At 43.5% G+C, this 24,713-nt stretch overlaps 1 protein-coding gene and 1 long non-coding RNA gene across 19 annotated transcripts in view; one reads left to right on the top strand and one right to left on the bottom strand.

The window, feature by feature from the left end:
* Positions 1-21,982, top strand: part of LOC105219831 (uncharacterized) — a 184,947-nt gene extending 162,965 nt beyond the window's left edge. For 14 of the 18 annotated variants that reach the window (XM_054227171.1, XM_054227172.1, XM_054227176.1 and 11 more), the window contains 23 exons: positions 20-970; positions 1,031-1,675; positions 1,745-2,461; positions 2,515-2,811; positions 2,878-3,834; positions 3,973-4,626; positions 4,699-5,313; positions 5,395-6,048; positions 6,115-7,077; positions 7,138-7,452; positions 7,516-8,175; positions 8,731-9,045; positions 9,140-9,487; positions 9,551-10,159; positions 10,226-10,552; positions 10,640-11,731; positions 12,122-12,724; positions 13,030-13,230; positions 13,310-13,504; positions 13,578-14,579; positions 14,659-17,883; positions 17,945-18,373; positions 18,450-21,982. In XM_054227171.1, coding sequence (XP_054083146.1) covers positions 20-970; positions 1,031-1,675; positions 1,745-2,461; positions 2,515-2,811; positions 2,878-3,834; positions 3,973-4,626; positions 4,699-5,313; positions 5,395-6,048; positions 6,115-7,077; positions 7,138-7,452; positions 7,516-8,175; positions 8,731-9,045; positions 9,140-9,487; positions 9,551-10,159; positions 10,226-10,552; positions 10,640-11,731; positions 12,122-12,724; positions 13,030-13,230; positions 13,310-13,504; positions 13,578-14,579; positions 14,659-17,883; positions 17,945-18,373; positions 18,450-18,691 — 16,016 coding nt within the window. In that variant the 3' untranslated portion in view covers positions 18,692-21,982. The remainder of the gene's footprint in view (positions 1-19; positions 971-1,030; positions 1,676-1,744; positions 2,462-2,514; positions 2,812-2,877; positions 3,835-3,972; positions 4,627-4,698; positions 5,314-5,394; positions 6,049-6,114; positions 7,078-7,137; positions 7,453-7,515; positions 8,176-8,730; positions 9,046-9,139; positions 9,488-9,550; positions 10,160-10,225; positions 10,553-10,639; positions 11,732-12,121; positions 12,725-13,029; positions 13,231-13,309; positions 13,505-13,577; positions 14,580-14,658; positions 17,884-17,944; positions 18,374-18,449) is intronic. The other 4 variants (XM_054227188.1, XM_054227187.1, XM_054227174.1 and 1 more) reach the window with 2 other exon arrangements.
* LOC128920250 (uncharacterized) overlaps positions 1-24,713 on the bottom strand; it is a 61,942-nt gene that overhangs the window by 16,147 nt on the left and 21,082 nt on the right. Inside the window, exon 2 of the long non-coding RNA XR_008470358.1 lies at positions 11,984-12,011. This is a non-coding gene — a long non-coding RNA (uncharacterized LOC128920250). The remainder of the gene's footprint in view (positions 1-11,983; positions 12,012-24,713) is intronic.

Below are 24,713 nucleotides of genomic sequence, written 5' to 3'. Positions count from 1 at the left end.
AATACATTTTACTCTGTAGCACCTCCACCAGCTGCAACACCACCTGAACCTGTGCGTAATCCATGCGTGCCCTCGCCTTGTGGACAGTTTGCTGAATGTCGCGACATCAATGGCAGTCCATCCTGTTCATGTCTACCTACTTACATTGGTAGTCCACCAAATTGTCGACCGGAATGCACGAGAAATTCAGATTGCGCGAGCACACAAGCTTGTATTAATCAAAAATGCCGCGATCCTTGTCCAGGCGCATGCGGTTTCAATGCAAACTGTCATGTTATTAATCACACACCAATCTGCCATTGTGCGCCAGGCTTGATTGGAGATCCATTTGTCTCTTGTCAAGCGCCACCACCGCCACCTCCTAAACTAGCAGAGGATCCATGTAATCCCTCACCTTGTGGTCCAAATACTGTGTGTCGCGATGGTCAGTGCGAATGCATACCGGAGTATCAAGGTAATCCACTGATTGGTTGTCGTCCAGAATGTGTTTTGAACACAGACTGTTCGTCGGACAAGGCATGTATACGTCAAAAATGCGCAGATCCTTGTCCGGGTACTTGTGCCTCGAATGCCATTTGTGAAGTACACAATCACATACCAATGTGTCATTGCCCAGAAGGTATGACCGGTAATGCATTCGCTTTGTGCCAACCCATACCTACACCAGTTGCGACGAACCCATGTCAACCGTCGCCGTGTGGTCCAAATTCACAGTGTCGTGTGGTGAATCAACAAGCTGTGTGCTCTTGCTTACCTGAATTCATTGGAGCTCCACCATCTTGTCGTCCAGAATGTACCAGCAATGCAGAGTGTGCGCTTAATCGCGCCTGTTTACAGCAGAAATGTCGCGATCCTTGTCCCGGTGTCTGTGGAGTCAATGCCGAATGCACGGTCATCAATCACTCGCCGATCTGTCGCTGTGCCAATTCATACACTGGCAATCCGTTCGTTGCCTGCAGTCCTATTCGAAGTAAAATATATTAAAATATTCCAACCAAGCAGCTCTCTTATCAATTACACCCTCTTACAGTTGTGCCCCAATTGGATGCTACGCCCAAAGATCCTTGCCGTCCCTCGCCTTGTGGACCGAATGCTGAGTGTCGCGCAGTAGGCGACAGTCCATCATGTTCATGTCTCAAAAACTTTATTGGTGCCCCACCAAATTGCCGTCCTGAATGCGTAACGAATTCCGAATGTCCGCTTTCGCAAGCTTGCATTAATCAACGTTGCCAAGATCCCTGCCCCGGTGTTTGTGGCTCAAATGCCGATTGTCATGTCATTAATCATACACCAATGTGTGTATGCACAAGCGGCTACACTGGCGATCCATTCAGCTATTGCGATGTCGTACGCGATGTACCAGAGGAAGTACTCAACCCTTGTCAACCAAGTCCTTGCGGACCCAACACTGAATGTATCGTACGTAACGGCGCAGGCGCTTGTCAATGTCTGCCTGAATACCAAGGCAATCCATACGAGGGTTGTCGTCCAGAATGTGTTGTAAACTCCGATTGCCCAACGAACAAGGCTTGCCTACAGAACAAATGTAAAGATCCCTGTCCCGGTACTTGTGGACAGAATGCACTCTGTTATGTACGCAATCATTTGCCAACTTGCAACTGTTTAACTGGCTATACGGGCGATCCCTACAGCTACTGTGCGGTACTGACAGAACGTAAGCTTTGAAAATTTGCTATTGTTTTTGGAAAAGATTAGTGAAATATGTGTTCTTGTGTAAATTTAGCTAAATTGGATGTGGTAAACCCATGTCAGCCTTCACCATGCGGACCAAATTCACAATGTAAAGAAGTCAAGCAACAAGCGGTCTGCTCTTGTCTACCAACATTCATCGGCAGCCCACCAGACTGTCGCCCCGAGTGTACCATATCCAGCGAATGTGCGCTTGATAAGGCATGTGTAAATCAAAAATGCGTCGATCCATGCCCCGGCGTATGTGGTCTGAACGCCGAATGTCACGTGCGCAATCATAATCCGCTTTGCACTTGTCGTAACCGTTACACCGGTGATGCCTTTACTAGATGTTACCCGATACCACGTAAGACACACATAGTTGTCGGAAGTAAAAACATATTTCTCAAACACCTTCTTATTATAGCACCACCACCTGTACCTGTAATTAGAGAGGAATATCGCGATCCATGCGTACCATCACCTTGTGGTGCTAATGCTATATGTCGCAATGTTAATGATCAGGCCTCGTGTTCTTGTCTACCCAACTATTTAGGCGCACCACCCAATTGTCGACCGGAGTGTTCCATCAATGCGGAATGTGCACCGCACTTGGCGTGTATAAATGAAAAGTGCCGCGACCCCTGTCCGGGCTCTTGCGGTTTCTCTGCGATTTGTAGTGTAATTAACCACACACCAATTTGTACCTGCCCAGCTGATTATACAGGCGATCCGTTCACTAGCTGTACGCCTAAGCCACCCGCCCCACAGCGTATGTTAACAATATTTTTTTCATTGATAAAATATTAATCTAAGTTTTCTTAGTGCCTTTGAAAGACCCATGTAATCCATCACCGTGCGGCAGTAATGCCATCTGTAATAACGGCGTATGCTCCTGCTTGCCTGAGTATCAAGGAAACGCTTACGCCGGCTGTCGGCCAGAGTGTGTACTCAATACTGAGTGCGCACGCGATAAGGCTTGCGTACGAAACAAATGTGTTGATCCTTGTCCAGGCACATGTGGTGTGGGCGCCATCTGTGATGTCTTTAATCATACACCGATGTGTCGTTGCCCTGAGGGTATGTCGGGCAATGCTTTCATCCAATGCTCCGTATTACAAAGTAGGTTGCAAAATTTGTATGTTGCTTTAGCTCAACTACTTAAAAGTCGTACTTTTTACTACCTAGCACCGCCAATTGTGACGAACGTCTGTCAACCGTCGCCGTGTGGTCCGAATTCACAATGTAATGAAGTTAATCAACAAGCCGTTTGCGCTTGCTTGCCCAACTATCTCGGCTCACCGCCTAACTGTCGACCTGAGTGTACCATAAACTCGGATTGTGCACCGAATTTGGCTTGCGTTAACCAGAAGTGTCGAGATCCTTGTCCCGGCAGCTGTGGTGTACGTGCGCTCTGTTCAGTCATTAATCACGTGCCATTCTGTAGCTGCCCCAGCGGTTACACAGGCAATGCGCATACTTTGTGTCAACTTTTGCCACCACCGCCACCACCTCAACAGGAACCTGTAAACCCCTGCGTACCATCACCATGCGGACCGAATTCACAATGCGCCGACCGAAATGGTTCACCATCATGCAGCTGCTTGCCAGACTATATCGGTGCTCCACCAAATTGCCGCCCAGAGTGTATATCTTCCTCGGAATGTGCCAGTAATAAAGCTTGTATCAACATGAAGTGTCGCGATCCATGCCCCGGTGTTTGTGGTACATCAGCTACTTGTCATGTGGTTAGTCACACACCATCTTGTGTCTGTATCGCCGGTTATGTGGGTGATCCGTTCACACAATGCTATCCCGAACCGATTGTTGAGCTCGAGCAGATTAATCCGTGTGTGCCTAGTCCATGTGGCAGTAACGCTGTCTGCACCACACAAAATAATGCCGGCGCTTGTAAGTGTCTACCCGAGTATTTCGGCAATCCATACGAGGGTTGTCGTCCCGAGTGTGTTACAAACTCTGACTGTGCTTCGAATAAGGCTTGTCGAAATCAAAAGTGTCAGGATCCCTGCCCTGGTGTTTGTGGACAAAATGCGCAATGTGACGCGATTAATCATTTGCCCACCTGCAGTTGTTTGTCGGGTTACACCGGTGATCCGTACAGCTACTGTAATGTCGTGAAAGAACGTAAGCATCACATTTGTTTACCCACTACTTTTTTATTTAGAATATCGTTTGCAGTAGACGAAAGTACGAAACACAGCACAATTTTGACTCATTGCACTTTTATTATTATTTTTTTTTCGTTTTACATTTCATAAATAGCTATTAGAGAATATGTTAATCCATGCATACCCTCACCTTGCGGTCCGAATTCGCAATGTCGCGAGGTAAACGAACAAGCCGTTTGTTCATGTCTGCCCGAATTTATTGGCAGTCCACCCTCTTGTCGTCCCGAATGCACATCGAACTCTGAATGTCCCACCGATAAAGCCTGTATCAACAAAAAATGTCAAGATCCTTGTCCGGGCACTTGTGGCTCGAATGCTGAGTGTCGCGTACGTTCACACAGCCCCTATTGTAGTTGTCAACCAGGTTATACCGGTGATGCATTTGTGCGTTGTTACCCTATACCACCACCACCACCGCCGGCGCGTGAACCATACCGCGATCCATGTGTGCCCTCACCATGCGGTCAGTACGCCGTTTGTCGAGTGACAAATGAACAGCCCACATGTTCTTGCCTGCCTTCGTATAACGGTTCTCCGCCTAATTGTCGTCCAGAATGTGTTGTGAACTCGGATTGCGCCAGCAATCGCGCTTGTATAAACGAAAAGTGTCGCGATCCTTGCCCGGGATCTTGTGGAGTGTCTGCCATTTGCAATGTTTTAAATCATACGCCAGCGTGTACGTGCCCAGTCGGATATACAGGTGATCCATTCACCAACTGCCATGCACAACCGGCGCCACCACCACCACGTAATATAAACCTAAACCTTTCAAACCTTCGCACCCAAACTTTAAACGTTCCTTATTTATTTTTGAAATTAGCAATACCTGCTGACGATCCTTGCATACCATCGCCATGTGGCACTAACGCTCAATGCAGCGATGGTATTTGCACCTGTATTGGCGAATATCAAGGTGATCCATACACTGGTTGTCGGCCCGAATGTATTCTGAATACCGAATGCTCACGCGATAAAGCTTGTATCAACCAGAAATGTCAAGATCCTTGTCCCGGCACCTGTGCTTCGAATGCCATCTGTGAAGTGCACAATCATGTGCCCATGTGTCACTGTCCAGCGGGAATGCATGGTAATGCATTCGTTCTATGCCAACCAGTACCGGAGAGACCAGCTGAACCAGCGCATCCATGTCAACCATCACCATGCGGTCCAAATGCACAATGTCAAGATAGAAATGGTATAGCTGTTTGTTCGTGTGTGCCCGATATGATTGGAACACCACCCGCTTGTCGCCCCGAATGTATCAGCAATTCTGAGTGTCCAATGAACCGCGCGTGCATAAATCAGAAATGCAAGGATCCTTGCCCAGGCGCTTGTGGTCATAATGCACTCTGCAATATTGTCAACCATAACCCAATCTGTTCGTGTCCAACAGGTTACACTGGAAGTCCATTTGTAGCTTGTCAACCCATCATCAGTACGTATTTTCTACTCATCGGCGATTTTAATGTTCGTAAACTTAATTTGAAACCCTCAATATCAACTCACCTCTCTACAGCTCCACCAACTTATGAGGAACCGCGCGATCCCTGCCGTCCATCACCGTGTGGCCCTAATGCTCAGTGCAGCAACATTAACGGCGCACCGTCTTGTACTTGTCTGTCTGAGTTTATAGGCGCACCACCAAATTGTCGTCCAGAGTGTATATCTAATTCGGAATGTCCATCTGATAAGGCCTGCATTAATCAGAAGTGTCGCGATCCATGTCCCGGTCTGTGTGGTTCCAATGCGCAGTGTCATACTTTGAATCACATACCAAATTGTGTTTGTGAACAAGGTTATGTTGGCGATCCTTTCACAGTTTGTCGCCTACCATTACCACCACCACCAGCACCAGTGCCCGACTTTATTGACCCATGTGAACCAAATCCTTGTGGAGACAATGCGGAATGCCGTCGCCATAACAATGTTGGTTCTTGTGTCTGTCTACCAGAATATTTCGGCAATCCTTACCAAGGCTGTCGTCCTGAGTGTGTGTTAAATAGTGATTGTCCGTCAAACAAAGCCTGTGTACAGCGTAAATGTCGGGATCCATGTCCCGGCACTTGCGGTCGCAATGCTGAGTGCCAGGTTGTTAATCACCTCCCTGTTTGTCATTGCTTGAGCGGCTATACGGGCAATCCATTTAGCTTATGCTCGCCAGTTAAACAATGTAAGCATAATTACAAAATTTCCTCAAGCATCCTGAGTAAAAATTCTACATGTTTTTCATCACTAGTGGAGCCCGTCTATGTTAATCCATGTCAGCCTTCGCCGTGCGGTCCGAATGCACAGTGCCATGAAGTCAATCAGCAAGCTGTTTGTTCTTGTTTGCCCGAATTTATTGGCTCACCACCTGCTTGCCGTCCAGAGTGTACCGTTAACTCGGAATGTCCACTCACACAGGCTTGTATAAATCGTAAATGTGCGGATCCTTGCCCTGGTACCTGTGGTCAAAATGCGGAATGTCGCGTGTACAACCATAATCCGATTTGTTCGTGCAGAGACAGCTATACAGGCGATGCTTTTACACGTTGTTACCCAATACCGCAGCCAATCGCAGATGTAACTCCACAACCACCAAGTAATCCCTGCAATCCTTCACCTTGTGGTCAATACGCACAATGTCACAATCGTAACGGCGGCGCAGTTTGCTCATGTCTACCTAGTTATATAGGCAGTCCACCAAATTGTCGTCCCGAATGTGTTGTACATTCCGATTGTCCCTCGAATCGCGCCTGCATCAATGAGAAGTGTCGTGACCCATGTCCCGGTTCATGTGGTTTCAATGCAATTTGCAATGTGCTCAATCATGTACCCAATTGCGTCTGTCCAACTGGTTATACCGGTGATCCGTTCAGTAGCTGTCAACCAGAGCCACCAAAACCAGTGCAACGTGAACCCATCAAACAGGATCCTTGTGTGCCATCACCTTGTGGTGCGAATGCCGCTTGCAGTGGAGAAGGCGTGTGCACATGTTTGCCCGAGTACCATGGAGATCCATACAGTGGTTGTCGGCCAGAATGTGTGTTGAATAGCGACTGCGCTCGCGACCGCGCTTGTATCAATCAAAAATGTAAAGACCCATGTCCGGGAACTTGTGGCTCGCAGGCGCTCTGCAATGTTATAAACCATGTACCAATGTGTTCGTGTCCAGCGGGCATGACCGGCAATGCGTTTGTGCATTGCGATAGCATACCAAGTAATTTAGAAATCAACGCTTTCAACCGGACTATGCAAACTCACATTCTTTCAATTTCAGTCATCGAACCGCCAGCGCCCACAAATCCCTGTCAACCTTCCCCTTGTGGTCCTAATTCACAATGTCGCGCTACAAATCAACAAGCCATCTGCTCTTGCTTGCCTGGCTATATTGGCGCTCCACCATCTTGTCGCCCCGAATGCGTTTCCAATTCCGAATGCGCTTTGGATAAGTACTGTTTGAATCAGCGTTGTCAAGATCCTTGCGCCGGTACCTGCGGTTTGCGTGCCCTTTGTCATGTACAAAATCATAGCCCAATATGTGCTTGTCCACCACACTACAGCGGTGATCCGTTCATTTCCTGCCAGCCAATAAGTACTAAGCGCCCCCAATACACAGTCTCAAATTATCAACTAAACATCTTTCCACCTATTGCAGTTATACCAAAACCGGCACCGATTAGCGACGTAACGCCTGCAAACCCTTGCATACCATCACCATGTGGACCGAACTCAGAATGTACCGCCACTACGAATGGCGCACAATGTACTTGCTTACGTGATTTCGTTGGCACTGCACCGCATTGCCGTCCCGAATGCGTAACAAGCGCTGAGTGCGCCTCGGACAAGGCGTGCATCAATCGTAAATGCGCCGACCCCTGTCCGGGTTCGTGTGGTGTTGCAGCTGAGTGTCGTGTTTTGGCCCACAGCGCAATGTGTTACTGCCCCAGCGGTTATACTGGTGATCCATTCACTACATGCATAAAACAACAAGAACCGCCAACTGAGGTGGCTTTACCTTGCAGCCCCAGCCCTTGTGGTCCGAACGCGATTTGCCAACCGCGTAATGGCATTAGTGTTTGCCAATGCTTACCCGACTATTTCGGTAATCCTTATGAAGCTTGTCGTCCGGAATGTGTTAGGAATTCGGATTGCTCAGCAGACAAAGCTTGTCGAAACCAGAAGTGCCGTGATCCTTGTCCCGGCACTTGTGGTTCGCAAGCCACTTGTCAAGTCATCAATCATATTCCGAACTGTGCCTGCTTGCCAGGCTATCGTGGCGATCCATATACACGTTGTGAAATAGTGCAGGCAGAACGTAAGAAATTTTAAATGTGTATACTATACTCTTAATTAAATGCTTCCGAAAACTTGACAACAACGCAGAACTACCAGTCTAAATGTACTAAAACCATGTCTAATGTCTGCGAAAGTTGGTTAATATATGTAACTTGAATAACCAATTCGTAAGGTAGTGCTTTACTCTTGAAAATGCCTAAGCCCTTGTGTAACCCGCTATCTAAAAACCCCGTCTGCAAGCAATATACTACTTCCACTTTGCAATTCTTACACGACTACTTAGCAGTAATAAACCCCACCAAGAAATAAAACCGAAGAATATAATTATAAGCATTTATTAAAAAAACTGATATCTTAAGCAACTTCATTAACATAAGAACCCAGCACTCATTATTATCACATGCACACTTAACATAATTTAAGAAATAACATAGTTTAAGCGCAAAAATAACATACGTAATTCGCTTTAAAGAAACATGGTTCTAGTTGGGTTAAACAATTGGTTTGAGTATAATTTAACTCAACACTCGCTTTACATTTGCCCGGCACTAATTTGTTGTGTAATTCGAAACAGCTGAACCACCTGTCCCAGTAAGTCCCTGTCAACCATCACCATGTGGCGCCAACGCACAATGTCGTGAATCAAATGGTCAAGCTGTCTGCTCCTGCCTACCAGAATTCGTTGGTACCCCTCCCACATGCCGTCCGGAATGTGTCGTAAGCTCAGAGTGTCCATCTGACAAAGCGTGTATCAACCAGAAATGTAAAGATCCCTGTCCAGGCGCTTGCGGCTTAAATGCCGAGTGTCATGTACACAACCACAGTCCACTATGTGCTTGCAAGAACGGTTATACCGGCGAGGCATTCACCAGCTGTCGACCCATACCACGTAAGCAACAACAGTTCCACTTTTTTTCACAATAGCCTTGATATACGCGAGTTATCCCCCTTTATTCACGGTTACCTTTGTTACCTTACCGTAGCTCCACGTACCCCAGAGCCGCCACAAGCAGATGTGAATCCATGCATACCTTCACCTTGCGGTCCATACGCACAATGCCGTGAAGTTAACGGCGCAGCAACTTGCAGCTGTTTGACGAACTACATTGGCGCACCGCCCAACTGCCGTCCGGAATGTACAATCAATGCGGAATGTGCCAGCAATATGGCTTGTATGAACGAACGTTGTCGCGATCCATGCCCCGGTTCGTGTGGTTTCTCAGCGCTTTGTAATGTAATCAATCATACGCCCAGCTGTTCTTGCCCAGTTGGCTATACTGGTGATCCGTTTACCAGTTGTCGTCTATTGCCACCACCACCGCCAGCACCAAGTAAATACCACGAACCCGAATTCGTAGTTGAAAAGCAATTATTTAATTTACACAACCTTACAGAACCAGCAGAACCTGTGGACCCATGCATTCCTTCACCTTGTGGTGCAAATACTGTCTGCAATAACGGTCAATGTTCCTGCATACCGGAATATCATGGAGATCCTATCATCGGTTGTCGCCCAGAATGTGTTCTTAATTCGGATTGTTCTCGTGACCGCGCTTGCGTACGTAATAAATGTGTGGACCCCTGTCCCGGCACTTGCGGCCAACGTGCACTCTGCGACGTCATCAACCACATACCAATGTGTCGTTGTCCGGAACGTATGACTGGTAATGCATTTGTCGCTTGCGATCCAGTTCCTGAAGTGGAGGTAAAGAATCCATGCCAGCCTTCACCTTGCGGTCCCAACTCCCAGTGTATTGAAAGAGGTGGCAATGCCATCTGCTCTTGCATTACTGGCTACTTCGGTAATCCACCAAATTGTCGCCTCGAGTGTTATACCAGTTCAGATTGTGCACAAATTCACGCGTGTATCAATAACAAATGTGTCGATCCCTGTCCAGGTCAATGTGGTTTGAATGCTGAGTGTCAAGCGGTGCAGCATCGCGCACATTGCGAATGCATACGCGGTTACAGCGGTAATCCATATTCAGTTTGTACGAGACCAGGTAACTTGCCCGCAAACAGAAAAATCGAAGCTGTTTACTTACAAATGTTCAAATACTTTTATTTAGAAATACGACAAGAACCACCCGTAATACAGAATCCTTGTGTACCATCTCCTTGCGGTCCTAATGCTCAATGTTCCGACGTAAAGGGACAGCCACGTTGCTCATGTCTGGCCGATTATATTGGTACACCACCAAATTGTCGACCAGAATGCTCTAGTAACGACGATTGTCCCAACAACTTGGCTTGCATCAATCGTAAATGTCGTGACCCATGTCCCGGTTCATGCGGTTTGAATGCCAATTGTCTTGTGACCTTGCATATACCCAATTGTCACTGCCCAGCGGGCATGACCGGCGATCCCTTCCGCGTGTGTTATGAGGCTCCAAAAAGTAAGGCGTTAGCAAGTTGACCCACAGTTCTATCCAAACTTACAGCGGCACTTCTATAACCTTTATATTTATTTCATTATCTTTCAGTATTGCCACCACCACCGAAACAGGAACCACGTGATCCTTGCCGTCCATCACCATGCGGACCGAACAGCGAATGTCGTGGACGTGGCGATAGTTATACCTGCTCATGTATTAATGACTACATTGGTAATCCATATGAAGGTTGCCGTCCCGAATGTATCGGCAATTCTGAGTGTTCCTCTAATCGTGCTTGCATACGCAACAAATGCGCCGATCCTTGCCCAGGCACTTGTGGTGTTGAGGCACTATGTACCATCCTCAATCACATACCGATTTGCTCATGCCCCTCAGGCTACAGTGGCAATGCTTTCGTCCAGTGTTCTCCAATCGTAGTAGTACACGTACCACAGGAACGTCGTGACCCATGCTATCCAACACCGTGCGGCACAAATACAGTGTGCAAAGTACAACGCGATCAAGCTGTTTGCGAATGTCTGCCTGGCTTCTTCGGCAATCCACAAGGTCAGGGTTGTCGCCCCGAATGTACGCTCAGCTCGGATTGTGCCAAGGATAAGGCTTGCGTCAACACCAAGTGTGTCGATCCATGCCCCGGCGTCTGCGGTTATGGTGCTCAATGCCAGACCGCCAATCACAATCCAATATGTAGTTGTCCCAGTCCAATGGTTGGCAATCCATTCGTAGAATGTCATGCACCACCACAACCAATAGATCCATGCAATCCATCACCATGTCGCAGCAATGGCATTTGCCAAGTTATCAATGGCGCCGCCACTTGCACGTATCCAGAGTGTGTGACTAACGAGGACTGTTCACGTAATCGCGCTTGTATCAATCAGAAGTGTCGCGATCCATGCATAAATGCTTGCGGCGTCAATGCGATTTGTAATGCCATCAATCATAAGGCTGTATGTACCTGTCCAACCGGCTATTATGGCTCACCGTTTAACCAATGTCTGCCACAAATGGAGGAAATACCCGCACCACGTCCGGAATGTACCACCGACGCCGAATGCTCGAACGATAAGGCATGCGTCAATCAAGTTTGTCAGAATCCATGCGAACTCTCGAATATTTGTGGCACAAATGCACGTTGCCACGTGCAACTGCATAGACCACTCTGTGTTTGTAATGAAGGTGAGTACGTGAAATTTAAGACGACTAGTTTTGTCAGAGCTCACTCAAGTTGAAGCGAGAACAAGTACTGTGGCATATCAAAATATCAAATTCAAATCTAAACTCGCGTTTCTTTAACTATTCTAATTAATATTCTCAAGACCCATAAAAAATGTTTTTTTTTTATAAAAAAGTGACTTTTATTCTGTTTCATAACTTTCCATAAAAAGTAAACGCCAATTTTTGTTTAATAATTCTAAATTATATTTTTACCTTGTAAGATGAAAATCTGACGTGAGCTCTGAAAAGAAAGAAAATTTAAATTAATATTCAAATATGCATGAATTTCAATTGATATTATTACTAAGAAGCTCTAACTAAAAAAATCAATAAAACTCTTTCCCCCCATAGGTTACACCGGCAACGCTTTCAGCTATTGCCATGTCATCGGCTGTCGCTCAGATGAAGAATGCCCCGCCACCGAGGCTTGCATCAATAAACAATGTACCGATCCTTGCCCATACACGCAGTGTGGCACGAATGCCATCTGCCGTGCTGACTACAATCACAAGGCACGCTGTCATTGCCCCGACGGTTATCGCGGCAATCCATTGTTGCGCTGTGAACGACCCGAATGTACACGCGACGACGAGTGCGCCTTCAATTTGGCCTGCAAGAATGAACGTTGTGAAGATCCATGCAATTGCGGTGTCGGCGCACAGTGTCGTGTCGACAATCATCGCGCACAATGTCGCTGCCCACCTGGCTACAGTGGCAATCCGCTGGTTAGCTGTGTGCTCGAAGAACCTAAGGTCGCACCACAATGTACCATGGACGCGGACTGTACCAGCAAGTTGGCCTGCTTCAATGGCGAATGTAAGAATCCATGCGCGGTGACGCAACCATGTGGCGCAAATGCTATTTGCTCGGTAGTGGACACACTGCCGTTGCGTACTATGATCTGTCAATGCGAACCCGGTTATGTGGGTGATGCGGATGTGGGTTGTCGTAAAGGTAGGTTGTCAAGGAAGTCTTTAGTTAAATTTGATAATATTGTAAAAGCATGTCTTTTTGAGTCTATTTTTCATTGCAGCTTATTTTTTGTATTTTACAAATTAATTATTAATATTTTTATATGCAAATATTTATATTATCTTGTATATATTATTTGTCTCTATGTTCAACTTTTCTTCTTAATGGTACTTGTACAGTTACTCGCAATTTTGCAAGCACATGCAAACTATACTTTCCTGTTATATATTATATGCGACACAAATATTTCTTCACTTCAACATACTAATTCACTTTTCTCGCATTAGAACCCGCACGTGATCATGGCTGCCAATCGAATAGTGAATGCCAGGATACTGAAGCTTGCCGCAATGGCGCCTGTGTAAATCCTTGTATTGATGGCTCACCTTGCGCCCGCACAGCCGAGTGCTTGGCTCAACGTCATCGTGCCGTCTGCAGTTGCCCACAAGGCACACAGGGTGATCCCTTCACAAACTGTTACCAACCACGTAAGTTTAGTCATGAACTCTCGAGAAAAGTTTAACTTTCCGTTGCTCGAAAACTAACAATTCATTCTTTTATACAAAGCTGAAATAACCGCGGGCTGTAAACACGATTCGGAATGCCCGTCGACAACGGCCTGCATTAATCAACGCTGTCAAGATCCATGCGCTGAGGCGAATCCATGTGCTGGCAACGCGGAATGCCGTGTGCGTAACTCGCGTCCAATCTGCTCTTGCCCCGCCGGCTGGGGTGGTGATCCACAAGTACAATGCTACAAACGTAAGTATCCCGCTACAGTGAGACCAACTTTATTATATTCTAATTGAAAATACATTTCTTTTACTCATTACAGCGGAGTGTAAGATAAATGCGGACTGTCCCTACGATAAGGCTTGTATCAATGAGAACTGCGTAAATCCGTGCAGCTATGGTGAGGTACATTGCGGTACTGGCGCTCAATGCGCACCACAAAACCACCAAGCTGTCTGCATATGTCCACCGGGCACACAAGGCAATCCGTTTGTCTCGTGTATCACTGGACGCTGTCAATACAATGAGGATTGCGCTGAACATGAGGCTTGCGATCGCTTGAATCGCGTTTGCCGTCCGGTTTGCGATGAGGACACTTGCGCGCTAAATGCTATTTGCATCGGAAGACGCCATCAACCGCAATGTGAATGTCGCCCTGGCTACAGCGGTAATCCGTTCGTGCAGTGCGATGTGCCACGCGAGCCACCGACTAAAGTGGAACCCGAGTGTAGACAGGATGCCGATTGTCCATCACAATTGGCTTGTATTAATCAACTTTGCGCTAATCCTTGCGCAACACCACACGTTTGCACACCACAACAGACCTGCCACGTATTGGATACGCTGCCGTTGCGCACCATGATCTGCAAGTGCCCAAGCGATACGATCACAGATAATTCGGGCAATTGTGTGCCAATAAAACATGAAATGGTCAGCGGTTGTCAGAGCAACGATGAATGTGGCAACACCGAGGTCTGTCAACGTGGCGCGTGTATAGACGCTTGCCGCTTGGAACGCTGCGGTGTTAATGCACAATGTCGCTCACGCGATCACTATGCCGAATGCACATGCGCACGCGGTTATGAAGGTAATCCACGCGTCGAATGCCAGTTGATCGTGCACGAACAACCGAAAACACCGGGCGCTGAATGTACGAAGAATGATGACTGTCCATATGATAAGACTTGTAAGAATGAACGTTGCGTAAATCCATGTGCGGAAGATTCCTGCGGACGCGGCGCCTACTGTCATGTACAAAATAGAGAACCGGTATGCCGTTGCCCAACTGGTTTCACCGGTGATGTGCGCGTTGCTTGTGTACCACGTAAGTATATTATTTATTATAATTATTTCGAAGCGCAAGCACTCATGAACATTTTTATTTACTTAATCTCTATACACAGCGCAAGATGTCTCGACAGTTGGCTGCAAATCCAATTCCGATTGCTCGCTTACCGAATCATGTGTCAATGAACGTTGCGTTAATCCTTGCAATTGCGGTCCGAATGCCGAGTGTATTGTGCGTAATCACCATCCAGTTTGCTATTGCCAACCTGGTTACTCTGGCAATGCACAATTCGGTTGCGTACAAATTGGCTGTCAATCGGACGACGAATGCTCAACGGACCAACAATGCGTGAATCGTGAATGTGTTAATCCATGCTTGATCAGTGATCCATGTGCGCTCAATGCCGAATGCTTTGGTCGCAATCATCGCGCCACCTGTCGCTGTCCCGCCGGTTTGGAAGGTGATCCATTCCAACGTTGTGTACGCGTCGAATGCCACTCAGACTATGACTGTGCTACGAACCAAGCTTGTGTACGCAATCAATGCGTGAACCCATGTCAGGATAGCCCATGCGCTCAAAATGCCATTTGTCAAGCGTTACAACATCGCGCCGTTTGTCGCTGTCCCGAGACAATGCCGCTCGGCAATCCCTATGCTTATTGTGAACGCCGACCTGTGGAACCTGTATGCCGCGATGATGGCGATTGCCCGAGTCGCTTGGCTTGTATCGACAACAAATGCCAGAATCCATGCACCATACTCTCACCATGCGCAAGCTCTGCCAAATGCAGTGTACTGGATAGTGTGCCTGTGCGCACTATGGTATGCGAATGTCCCGAATCTTATGTACCGGATGCGCGCGGTGAGTGCAAACCGATTGTGCTACAGAGTCCACCAGGCTGCAGTAGCGATGCCGATTGTCCCGATCAGGAGGCGTGTATCAATCGTCAATGCCGAAATCCATGCAACTGTGGCACCAACGCCATATGTCAAGTACAAAATCATCGCGCCACATGCTCTTGTCAAGACGGTTACGAAGGCAATCCCTACGCATTCTGTCGCACCATTGGCTGTCGCATCGATAGTGAATGTGACTCTGGCAAGGCCTGCATCAATGGCAACTGTATTAACCCGTGCTTAGTAAATGATCCTTGTGGCATCAACGCCGAATGCTATGTGCAATCTAATACGGCTATGTGTCGCTGCAAGAGCGGTTATCGTGGTAATGCTTACGAGCGTTGTCGCGTCATTGGTTGTCTAACGAATAATGACTGCCCCTCCGATAAGATGTGTAACAATGAGCAGTGCGTCAATCCTTGTATCTACCACAATACTTGCTCACCACGAGCTGAATGCCGCGCACAAAACCACTTGGCTGTCTGTCGCTGCCCCGCTGGCTTCTTAGGAAATCCATACGTCGACTGTCGACCAGAACCACAACCTATGTGCAAGGTAGACACCGATTGTCCAGCGCGCTTGGCTTGCATCAACGATGAGTGCGTCGATCCTTGTCTCACACTGGAACCATGCAATCGGCCCGCGCAATGCGAAGTGACACCAACTTCGCCTGTACGTACTATGATCTGCGTCTGCCCCGATGGCTATATAAGCAGCGGCAGTGGCACTTGCAAACCAACGAAGACAATTGTGGAAGTAGGCGGTTGTATAGCCGATTCAGACTGTGCAACAGACAAGTCCTGTGTGAATGGCATTTGTCGCGATCCCTGCAATTGTGGCTTAAACGCGGAATGCCGCATTAAGGACCATAAACCGGTATGCACTTGTCGCCAAGGCTACGAGGGCAACCCTGAATTCGAATGTTCCAAGATTGAATGCGCTATTAACTCGGACTGTCCATCGACACACGCTTGCCGCAACCAACTCTGTGTGCCTGTTTGCCAAGGTGAGCAATGCGGCACAAATGCCGAATGTCTAGCAGTTGATCACCGCGCTGTATGTGAATGCGTGCCCGGTTTCCGTGGCAATGCGCGCATCGCCTGTACACCACTTGGCTGTCGTACCGACGGCGAATGTCCATCAGATAAGGCGTGTGTCAATGGCAAATGTGAGAACCCATGCGATAGCAAGGCCATCTGCGCATATGACGAAATTTGCAAGGTCTACAACCACCAACCGGAATGCGCCTGTCCACCGGGTACAATTGCGCGCCGCAACGGCTGTGAACCACTACGTGATATACCTATTTGCCGCTACGATGGCGACTGCCCAAGCCAAACAGCCTGTATACGCGGTGAATGCGTCAATCCATGCAATGCAACACATCCATGTGGTGTGAATGCTGACTGTCGTGTCTTAGATACCGTGCCAGTACGCACAATGATCTGCGAATGTTTGGAAGGCTACACCGGCAATGCGGCCATACAGTGTGACAAACGCTCTCTGTGCGTTATCGAGAAAGGTTTCGTACGCGACGTTGACGGACAATGTGTCTGCCCACCAGGCACTGCTTTAGACATATACGAATATTGCGCGCCATGCCTGCCCGAACAAGGTTTCAAGATCGACGAAAATGGACGCTGTGTATGCGCACTTGAGCGCGGTATGGTTATCGATGAACGTGGACGCTGTATATGTCCGACAGATCATGGCTATCGTCTAACGCCTGCTGGTGAATGTATCGCCGAAGATCAACCCGGCTGTGAAACGAATGAAGACTGCGCTGACAATCGCTTCTGTAACACACGTACAAAGACCTGCGAGGATCCTTGTCTGCAAAAGGTTTGCGGCGTAAACGCCTTCTGTAATGCCATCAACCATCGGGCGCAGTGTCAATGTATTACCGGTTATACTGGTAATCCAGAGCTTATCTGCAACCACACCAACTTCCGTACAGACTTCCCACGTCCCGATATGCTAGTTAGCTGTCTGGCTGATGGCGTACAAGTCGAAATACATATTACCGAACCCGGCTTCAATGGCGTGCTCTACGTGAAGGGTCACAGCAAGGACGAAGAATGTCGTCGTGTCGTGAATTTAGCTGGTGAAAGTGTGCCGCGTACGGAAATCTTCCGCGTACACTTCGGTAGCTGCGGCATGCAAGCGGTTAAGGATATTGCAAGCTTCGTGCTTGTCATACAGAAACATCCGAAATTAGTTACATACAAGGCGCAAGCCTACAACATCAAATGTGTCTACCAGACTGGTGAGAAGAATGTCACATTGGGCTTCAATGTGTCTATGCTAACAACAGCAGGTACAATTGCCAACACTGGACCGCCGCCAATCTGTCAGATGCGCATTATAACGCACGAAGGTGAAGAGATTAACTCTGCGGAGATTGGTGACAATCTGAAACTGCAAGTTGATGTCGAACCAGCAAGTGAGTATTTAATGAAAGTTGCATTTAAAGTTCGATACTAATAATGATACATTTTCCTTAGCAATCTACGGTGGCTTCGCACGCTCCTGCATTGCCAAAACAATGGAGGATAATATTGAGAACGAGTATATTGTCACCGATGAGAATGGTTGCGCTACAGATGCGTCAATCTTTGGCGAATGGGAATACAACCCCGATACCAACAGCCTTATGGCCAACTTCAACGCCTTCAAATTCCCCTCGAGCGATAATATACGCTTCCAATGTAATATACGTGTCTGCTTCGGCAAATGTCAACCGGTTAATTGTCGTGGCTACAATGCATTCGGACGTAGAAGACGTCGTGCCATTGCCGACAATTCCACCGACACAACAGCGGTGGCCACCAACACCGGCATGGAAGGACAATTGCGTGAGGAGATAACCATCTCATCGAATGCCATCTTGACATTCGAGAAGCGCAGCGGACCGGGCATCAATGATGCGAACAGTAAGTCAATTTAAGATTGTGAAAAACAAAAAAGATTTAAACTAATACTATTTTCTTTTTCTTTCCTTCTTTGCAGTCAAACCTGCGGCACAGCGCGTCGAGGACATTTGCGTCTCCATGGTGGGACTCATAATAGCGTTGGTCATCACCGCTTTACTGGCTTTGGTAGCGGTCGCCGTAGCCGTCTCCTGTTGGCTGATGGCCTACCGTCGACGACCCAAAACATTAGCGCCACTACCACATCCGCCAGAGTTCCCCAATCCGCTATTCGCGAATCCCGAAGCTGTGCCAGAACCCACACCCGATTATCTATCATAAGCAATGATGATAAACGCGTAAATATGCAAATAGTAAATAGTTTAGTTAAGCAACTAATTGAATGCAAGAAAACTAGAATTTAGTAAAACAAAACAAAAACAAAGAATGTATAGAACAAAACATATTTGAGAAGCACGTGCAAAAAGTAGAAGAGAATTATATAGAAATATAGAGTTAAAAGAGCGCAACTATTTGCGCGTGAAAAAATATTTGAAAACGTGCAAAGAAAAACAAAAGTATAAAGAAGAAGCAGCATAATTGCTGAAAATAATTGAAAATCAAAATACAAACTGGATGTGTCAAAATTTTCGAAAAAAAAGAACGAAAACATGTAATATATACTAGGAAACTACTACTCAACTCACCACATGACATTCCTAAAGAGCGTAGCTTAGGTTAGTTAGATGACTAGCTGCGCGCACGTATTATAACTAATATGAGAATTTCAAGTAGCTTTTTGAATCGTGCGGTAAAAAACTGTATAAGCGAAAAATGCAAGAGAAGAAGAAAATATATTTTTTTTAATTTTATTTTAGTTTTGAGTAATTTTGTACAGATTTTTATAATTTTATAATTTTTTTTTTTTTTTTTAAAACATATATTTTTTTATTTTTTTTTAATCAGTAGAAAAAATATGTAGCTAGAAACAAAAACAAAATAGCTATGAACAACTGCCAAAGCTATAACACTGCTTATGTTTATAGAATAAACATAGAAAAGAGGCGCATAACGGCATTTACGCATTATTGCAGAGGAACGTAAAGCAAAAGAAAGTAGAAGAAAAGGTTATAGAGAAGAAGAAGATATTGGATATAGGATATTGAGGTTATTGATATCGAAAGTAAGACAGTTCAGCCAGAAATAGAGCGAATATGCCACAGCATATACAGATTTAGCGAAGCTACGAAAGAATTCTCATCTAACAAATACAACTTCTTCATTAGTCGAAATACACACAAACACACATACAATACACACACACACACAAAGACGCAATAATGCAATTGCGCTGCCACTTACCTATACTACAAAACTACCTATGTATTAGCAATTAAACTAGAGACTTGTCTTCCCTAAAAAACGAAGTCTTCGATAAGTCTTACCTATAAAAGAAATATACATATAGAAGCTCCGTATAGGTGGTGGGGTACTTCGACACAACAACTCTATATTTAAACATATATGCACTTGTATTATAGAAAAAAGCATGCACTCAAACTAAGTAAATAGTTACATACATACATACATATAAATATGTATATGAATATCTATGTGGTTATTTAAAGATAACTTTCCTATAATTTTAAATGAAGTCAACAAGAAACTGCCGTTAGAGACGCACGAAGCAGAGAATTTGTGAATGAAATATAATGAAGAGAATAATACTCCATGAAAGAGGCAGCAAGGCAGTGTGTAGAAAATACACTAAAAAATATTAAAAATAATTAAATATAAAATAATAAAAAGAAAGCAAGCGCATGGCAAACTCTTCGCCAAAAAAATTTACTAAAACGAAATCGAAATTCGAAATTTCAAACACAAATCAAGCAATTTTTGAATGTTTATTTATTTTTCATAAAAAAATAAATAAAACAAGCTCTACTTTGTGGTAACACACAAATTGTAAAAAATTAAAAAAAAAACTGGAGAAAGCGTTTGTAAAAGATTTAAGAAGAGTTGGGTGCGCACAAAGCAGCCACTAAAACATATGCCTGCCACTGCACTCACTGCCTTTGCTAAGTAATTTCCGATATAATGAATTTACATAATCGAAATAAGCAACAACAACAATTTAGCTGCCTTAAAGAAGAAAAAACAATTCATTTTAAATATAAAAAAAAAATATTTTATTTTGCTACTTAATATTCCTTCCTACTCCCCCACAAAGCGACTAATGGAGGATTTGCTTAAATAATTTTATTATTATTATTATTACAATTATATATATAAACGATGATATATTTAAAGCGTATTATTAACTATTTTTTTGTATTAAAATAACGAATTAACATATTTAAATTAACAAAAGCGTGTTAGTCAAGTGCGTTAAAGTAATATTAATTATTATATATTTTTTTGTTTCAAATTTTAATTTTTTTTGTTATTTTTTGCCGTTTTTTTCGGTTTTTTTAATAATTTATAATATATTTTGTATGCTTGTTGTGATTGCAAAATGCGTAAGTTAATATAATTGAATTGAAAAAAAAGAAATCGCGTTATATGTACTATATATGAAAAGTATACTAAAACAAAACTAAAAAAGATTAAAAAAAAAAATAATAATAAAAAATAAAAATAAAAAAACATGCATGCGCTGCTAACACTAAATAATGCGCGCTGGCAACGCTGTGCCGTTCACCGCAATTGCGTGTAACTATGCAGCGAAATTTTGGTTGTACGCTTTTGCGGCGAATTCGTGCAGGAGTTGTGAGCGTGTGTTATTTTCAAAAGCTAGTGTGTTGCATGTATAAAATTGAACAAAATATTAAAAAAAACACTATATATATATAAAAAATATATATAAACGAAGCATACAAAAAATCGAAATGTATAGTCACTACTTTAAGTTAAATTTTTACTTTCAACTTTAAAATATTTTTATTAAAACACACAAAAGACACAAGGACAAATTACACACACACACACACACACTGAAAGACACAAAGTGAAAGAGAAAATTAAATAAAAAAACAAAAAACACACTGCTTTAAACAGCAACGACAGCAAATAAAAAATAATTTAAGCAAACTGTAAATAGATGTCATGATACAATGTATAGGATTTTTCTTTAAAATTTTTATTTTTTTATATTAATTTTTTGTTCGTTCACAACGCCATTGCCAGGCAAAATTAGTGCAAGCAACCGTTAGAAAACACAATAATAGGCTTTTAGTAGGAAAAAAAATATTTTTTTTATAATTTAATTTTTTTTTTTTTTTTATAAAATTCCAAAATTTTGACCGCCATATTTACAAATTTAATTTAATCAAATAGCAAACTTTTATTTTTCTTTACGTCTCAAATACATTATAGCAATATTAGAATGGCAAGCTTTTGCCACATAGAAAACTTTTTGCACTGGCAGCAAATATAATAAAAAAACGAAAAGACAATAAATATATGTAAATTGTTAAAACAAAAACAATAGTTAAATTATAATTATTAAAAACGAATTGTATTAAAAACAACAAATGTTTGAAAGTAAAACAAACCATATTAATATTGTATTGCTTAATGTAAACTAATAATAATAAAAATAAATATGAATAAAATAAAAAAAAAAAATAAAAATTAATATTTTTATTATTTTCTTAGGAAAGGTAAGACACAAGTTGAAGAATTGTGAACGCAAGCGAAATCATCAAAATCAAAGGCAAAAAAATCATCTAATCGACTCTGAGATGACAAAGTATGATCTGTAACACCAGTGAAGATCTCAACCGCAAGTCTTGACGTCGAGAATTTTTGAATCTAAGTTCTTCATGATATGAAACGAAGTCAGTCATTTATGACTCTTCGAGTCATTTTGTTTTTAACGACTTTTCCCGAAGGATCAATAATGAGAAACTGATGATTATTTCTTCGATGGGTCCTTTTAGACCACCCAATTGTTGCATATTCTTAAATTTCTATCTATTTAATCGTAAATTTATGGTTCGTCATCTGTATAAATCTTATGAATTATCAATAGATGGGTTTTCCTTTTTTTTAATATATATCCTCGTCATATTAAGACTCAAAGATACTTCTTTCTCTTTCGGAATTACCATAGCCACTAGTAAACGATCTTCACGGAATTCCACGCAAAGAAAACCAATAATCGCAAGAACATTCAACTTTGCGCGCAACAACACTACAGGCGTCTAGGGTAGAAATGAAGGGTTGTTCAAAAGGGACGCTACAAAAGTAGACCGATAAGGAAAGCAAACGACGCCATATTTTTTCCGTCAGTGGTCTCAATTTTAAGAGCGCTACGTCCGATTTCTCTTCGTCTCATTTCTGGAAAATATGCCTTATTGGTCAGGCAGCAATCCACACGTACTCCATGAGTCACCATAGTATCCCGAAAAATTACGGTTTGGTGCGGTTTATGGGCCGGCGGCGTCATTGGGCCGTATTTTTTCCGTAATGATCAAGACCGGCACATTATTGTGAATGGAAATCGCTTCCGCTCAATGATAACCGAATATTTTTGGCCCGAATTGGATGATATGGACTTGGACAATATGTGGTTCCAGCAGGACGGCGCCACAAGCCACACAATGTCACAATCGATTTATTGAAAATCAAGTTTGGTGAACTTGTTATCCCACGAAATAGTCCAGTTAATTGGCCGCCGCGATCGTGCGATTTGACACCGTTAAGCCATTTCCTGTGCCAACAAGACAGCCAACGTTTGATGAACTTCGTACGAATATCGAGCGTGAAATTACAGCAGTAACGGCCGATTTATGCTTGGAAACCGTCGAAATTTGTGTTAAGCGTCTGGACTTCTGTCCCATGCATAATGACATCGAACACACTTTGAGAGGAATAAAGAATTTCATTGATATCCCAAACCGTTTTTGTAGCGCTCTTATTGAAAAACCCTTTATAAGTGAACCCTCGTGTATCGCACTGTAAAACTAAAGTATTTCATTTATATCCAGTAAGCGAAGTGGTAATATATTCGCCATTTTAGATGAAAACAAATACTGACGAAATATTCGACGAAAATCCGTACTACTGCATTAAATAATAAGCTTTTTCTTGCAAGTTGACTTTCTTAAACCCATGACTTGTTCCATATGAATAATATACAGTAGGAAGTTTTATCAAGTGTATATATCACTAGTAATTCTAAAATAAGAACATCCGTAATTTATTTTTAATTCTAACCACTTCCTATAAAAGCGAATAATATTATTGGAATTATATGAAAGTTGTACGTCATCTCGAAGTTGATACAGCTCTGTAAAACCAAGAAGAGTAAAACCACAGAAACTCCGATGTTGCATCATTGCAGTTAAAGCTTAATTTGCTTAGCTTAGTTAGAAGTTTAATTTTTATAAAAATATTAATTCTGGAAAAAAATACTCGCATGAATAATTGCTTTTGACAGCTAAAGTCACAGCAATAGTGATTAAGATATGTCAGCACCCATAGATTACATGCGCAATACTTTCGATTGATTATGATTGATTTCAAAATACCAGCTGTTGATGGAGAAAGCTTGTTCCAACTTTATACCAATCACTTATAAATCACAATATGCCGTCAGGTATTATTGAGCACTTGGACTTATCAAACGTTTGTCTACATTATTTGCGTTCAGATAAGAAAAACCACGCGGCATTTCAAGAAGGGTCCATCTTGATTAATAGGAGCCCTTTTTAATTATTTGATTGAATTGGAATCATTTGTTTGTGATTGATAAAAAAACTTAACGAAAAAAATATAAAAAGGTTAAAGAGTTGGTCGAAGAGAGTAGCGGTGTTACGAGTTTGAGAGAGTAGTTAGAAGGTGGTCTAATTGACCTAGTGAAGGCAGATCTCTATGCTCTCAATTAATACTCGAACTTAAGACATCGCACTAAAATTAGAGCGGAACATTCTTAACAGATATCCAAATTGGAAAAAATCGAAATATCATATAGAAACAAGTTACGCATTGATATAGTCATTAAAGGTTCTTTAAACTGATAAGCGTAACCGCATTCCAACAAAGCAATTCATTCATTGAAGCTATAGGGACTTTTTCGATTTACTAATTGAAGTACACCATTGTTTATTGATAAAAGTTAAAGAGACAATTAAATGAGGCATGGAGAGCGCAAAAGAGAATTACGGAGAGAGTGTAGGAGATTCGAAGCAAACAAATGAGGCAAGAGCTCGTATATTGAGATAGGGAGAGAGAGATTATGAAGGTAGGGCAAGAGCGCTATTAAAAACTGAAGATTAATTTTTGATTTGGTTGAGTGACAAAAAGCTAATGAACATAAAACAATAGGGACACCTAACAAAACAGATGATATGTGTGTCAT

The sequence above is a fragment of the Zeugodacus cucurbitae genome, chromosome 3, assembly GCF_028554725.1.
Source record: "Zeugodacus cucurbitae isolate PBARC_wt_2022May chromosome 3, idZeuCucr1.2, whole genome shotgun sequence".
Taxonomy (NCBI): Eukaryota; Metazoa; Arthropoda; class Insecta; order Diptera; family Tephritidae; genus Zeugodacus; species Zeugodacus cucurbitae.
Note: the sequence above shows the minus strand (reverse complement) of the source record. Positions and strands in the feature narration are given on the sequence as shown.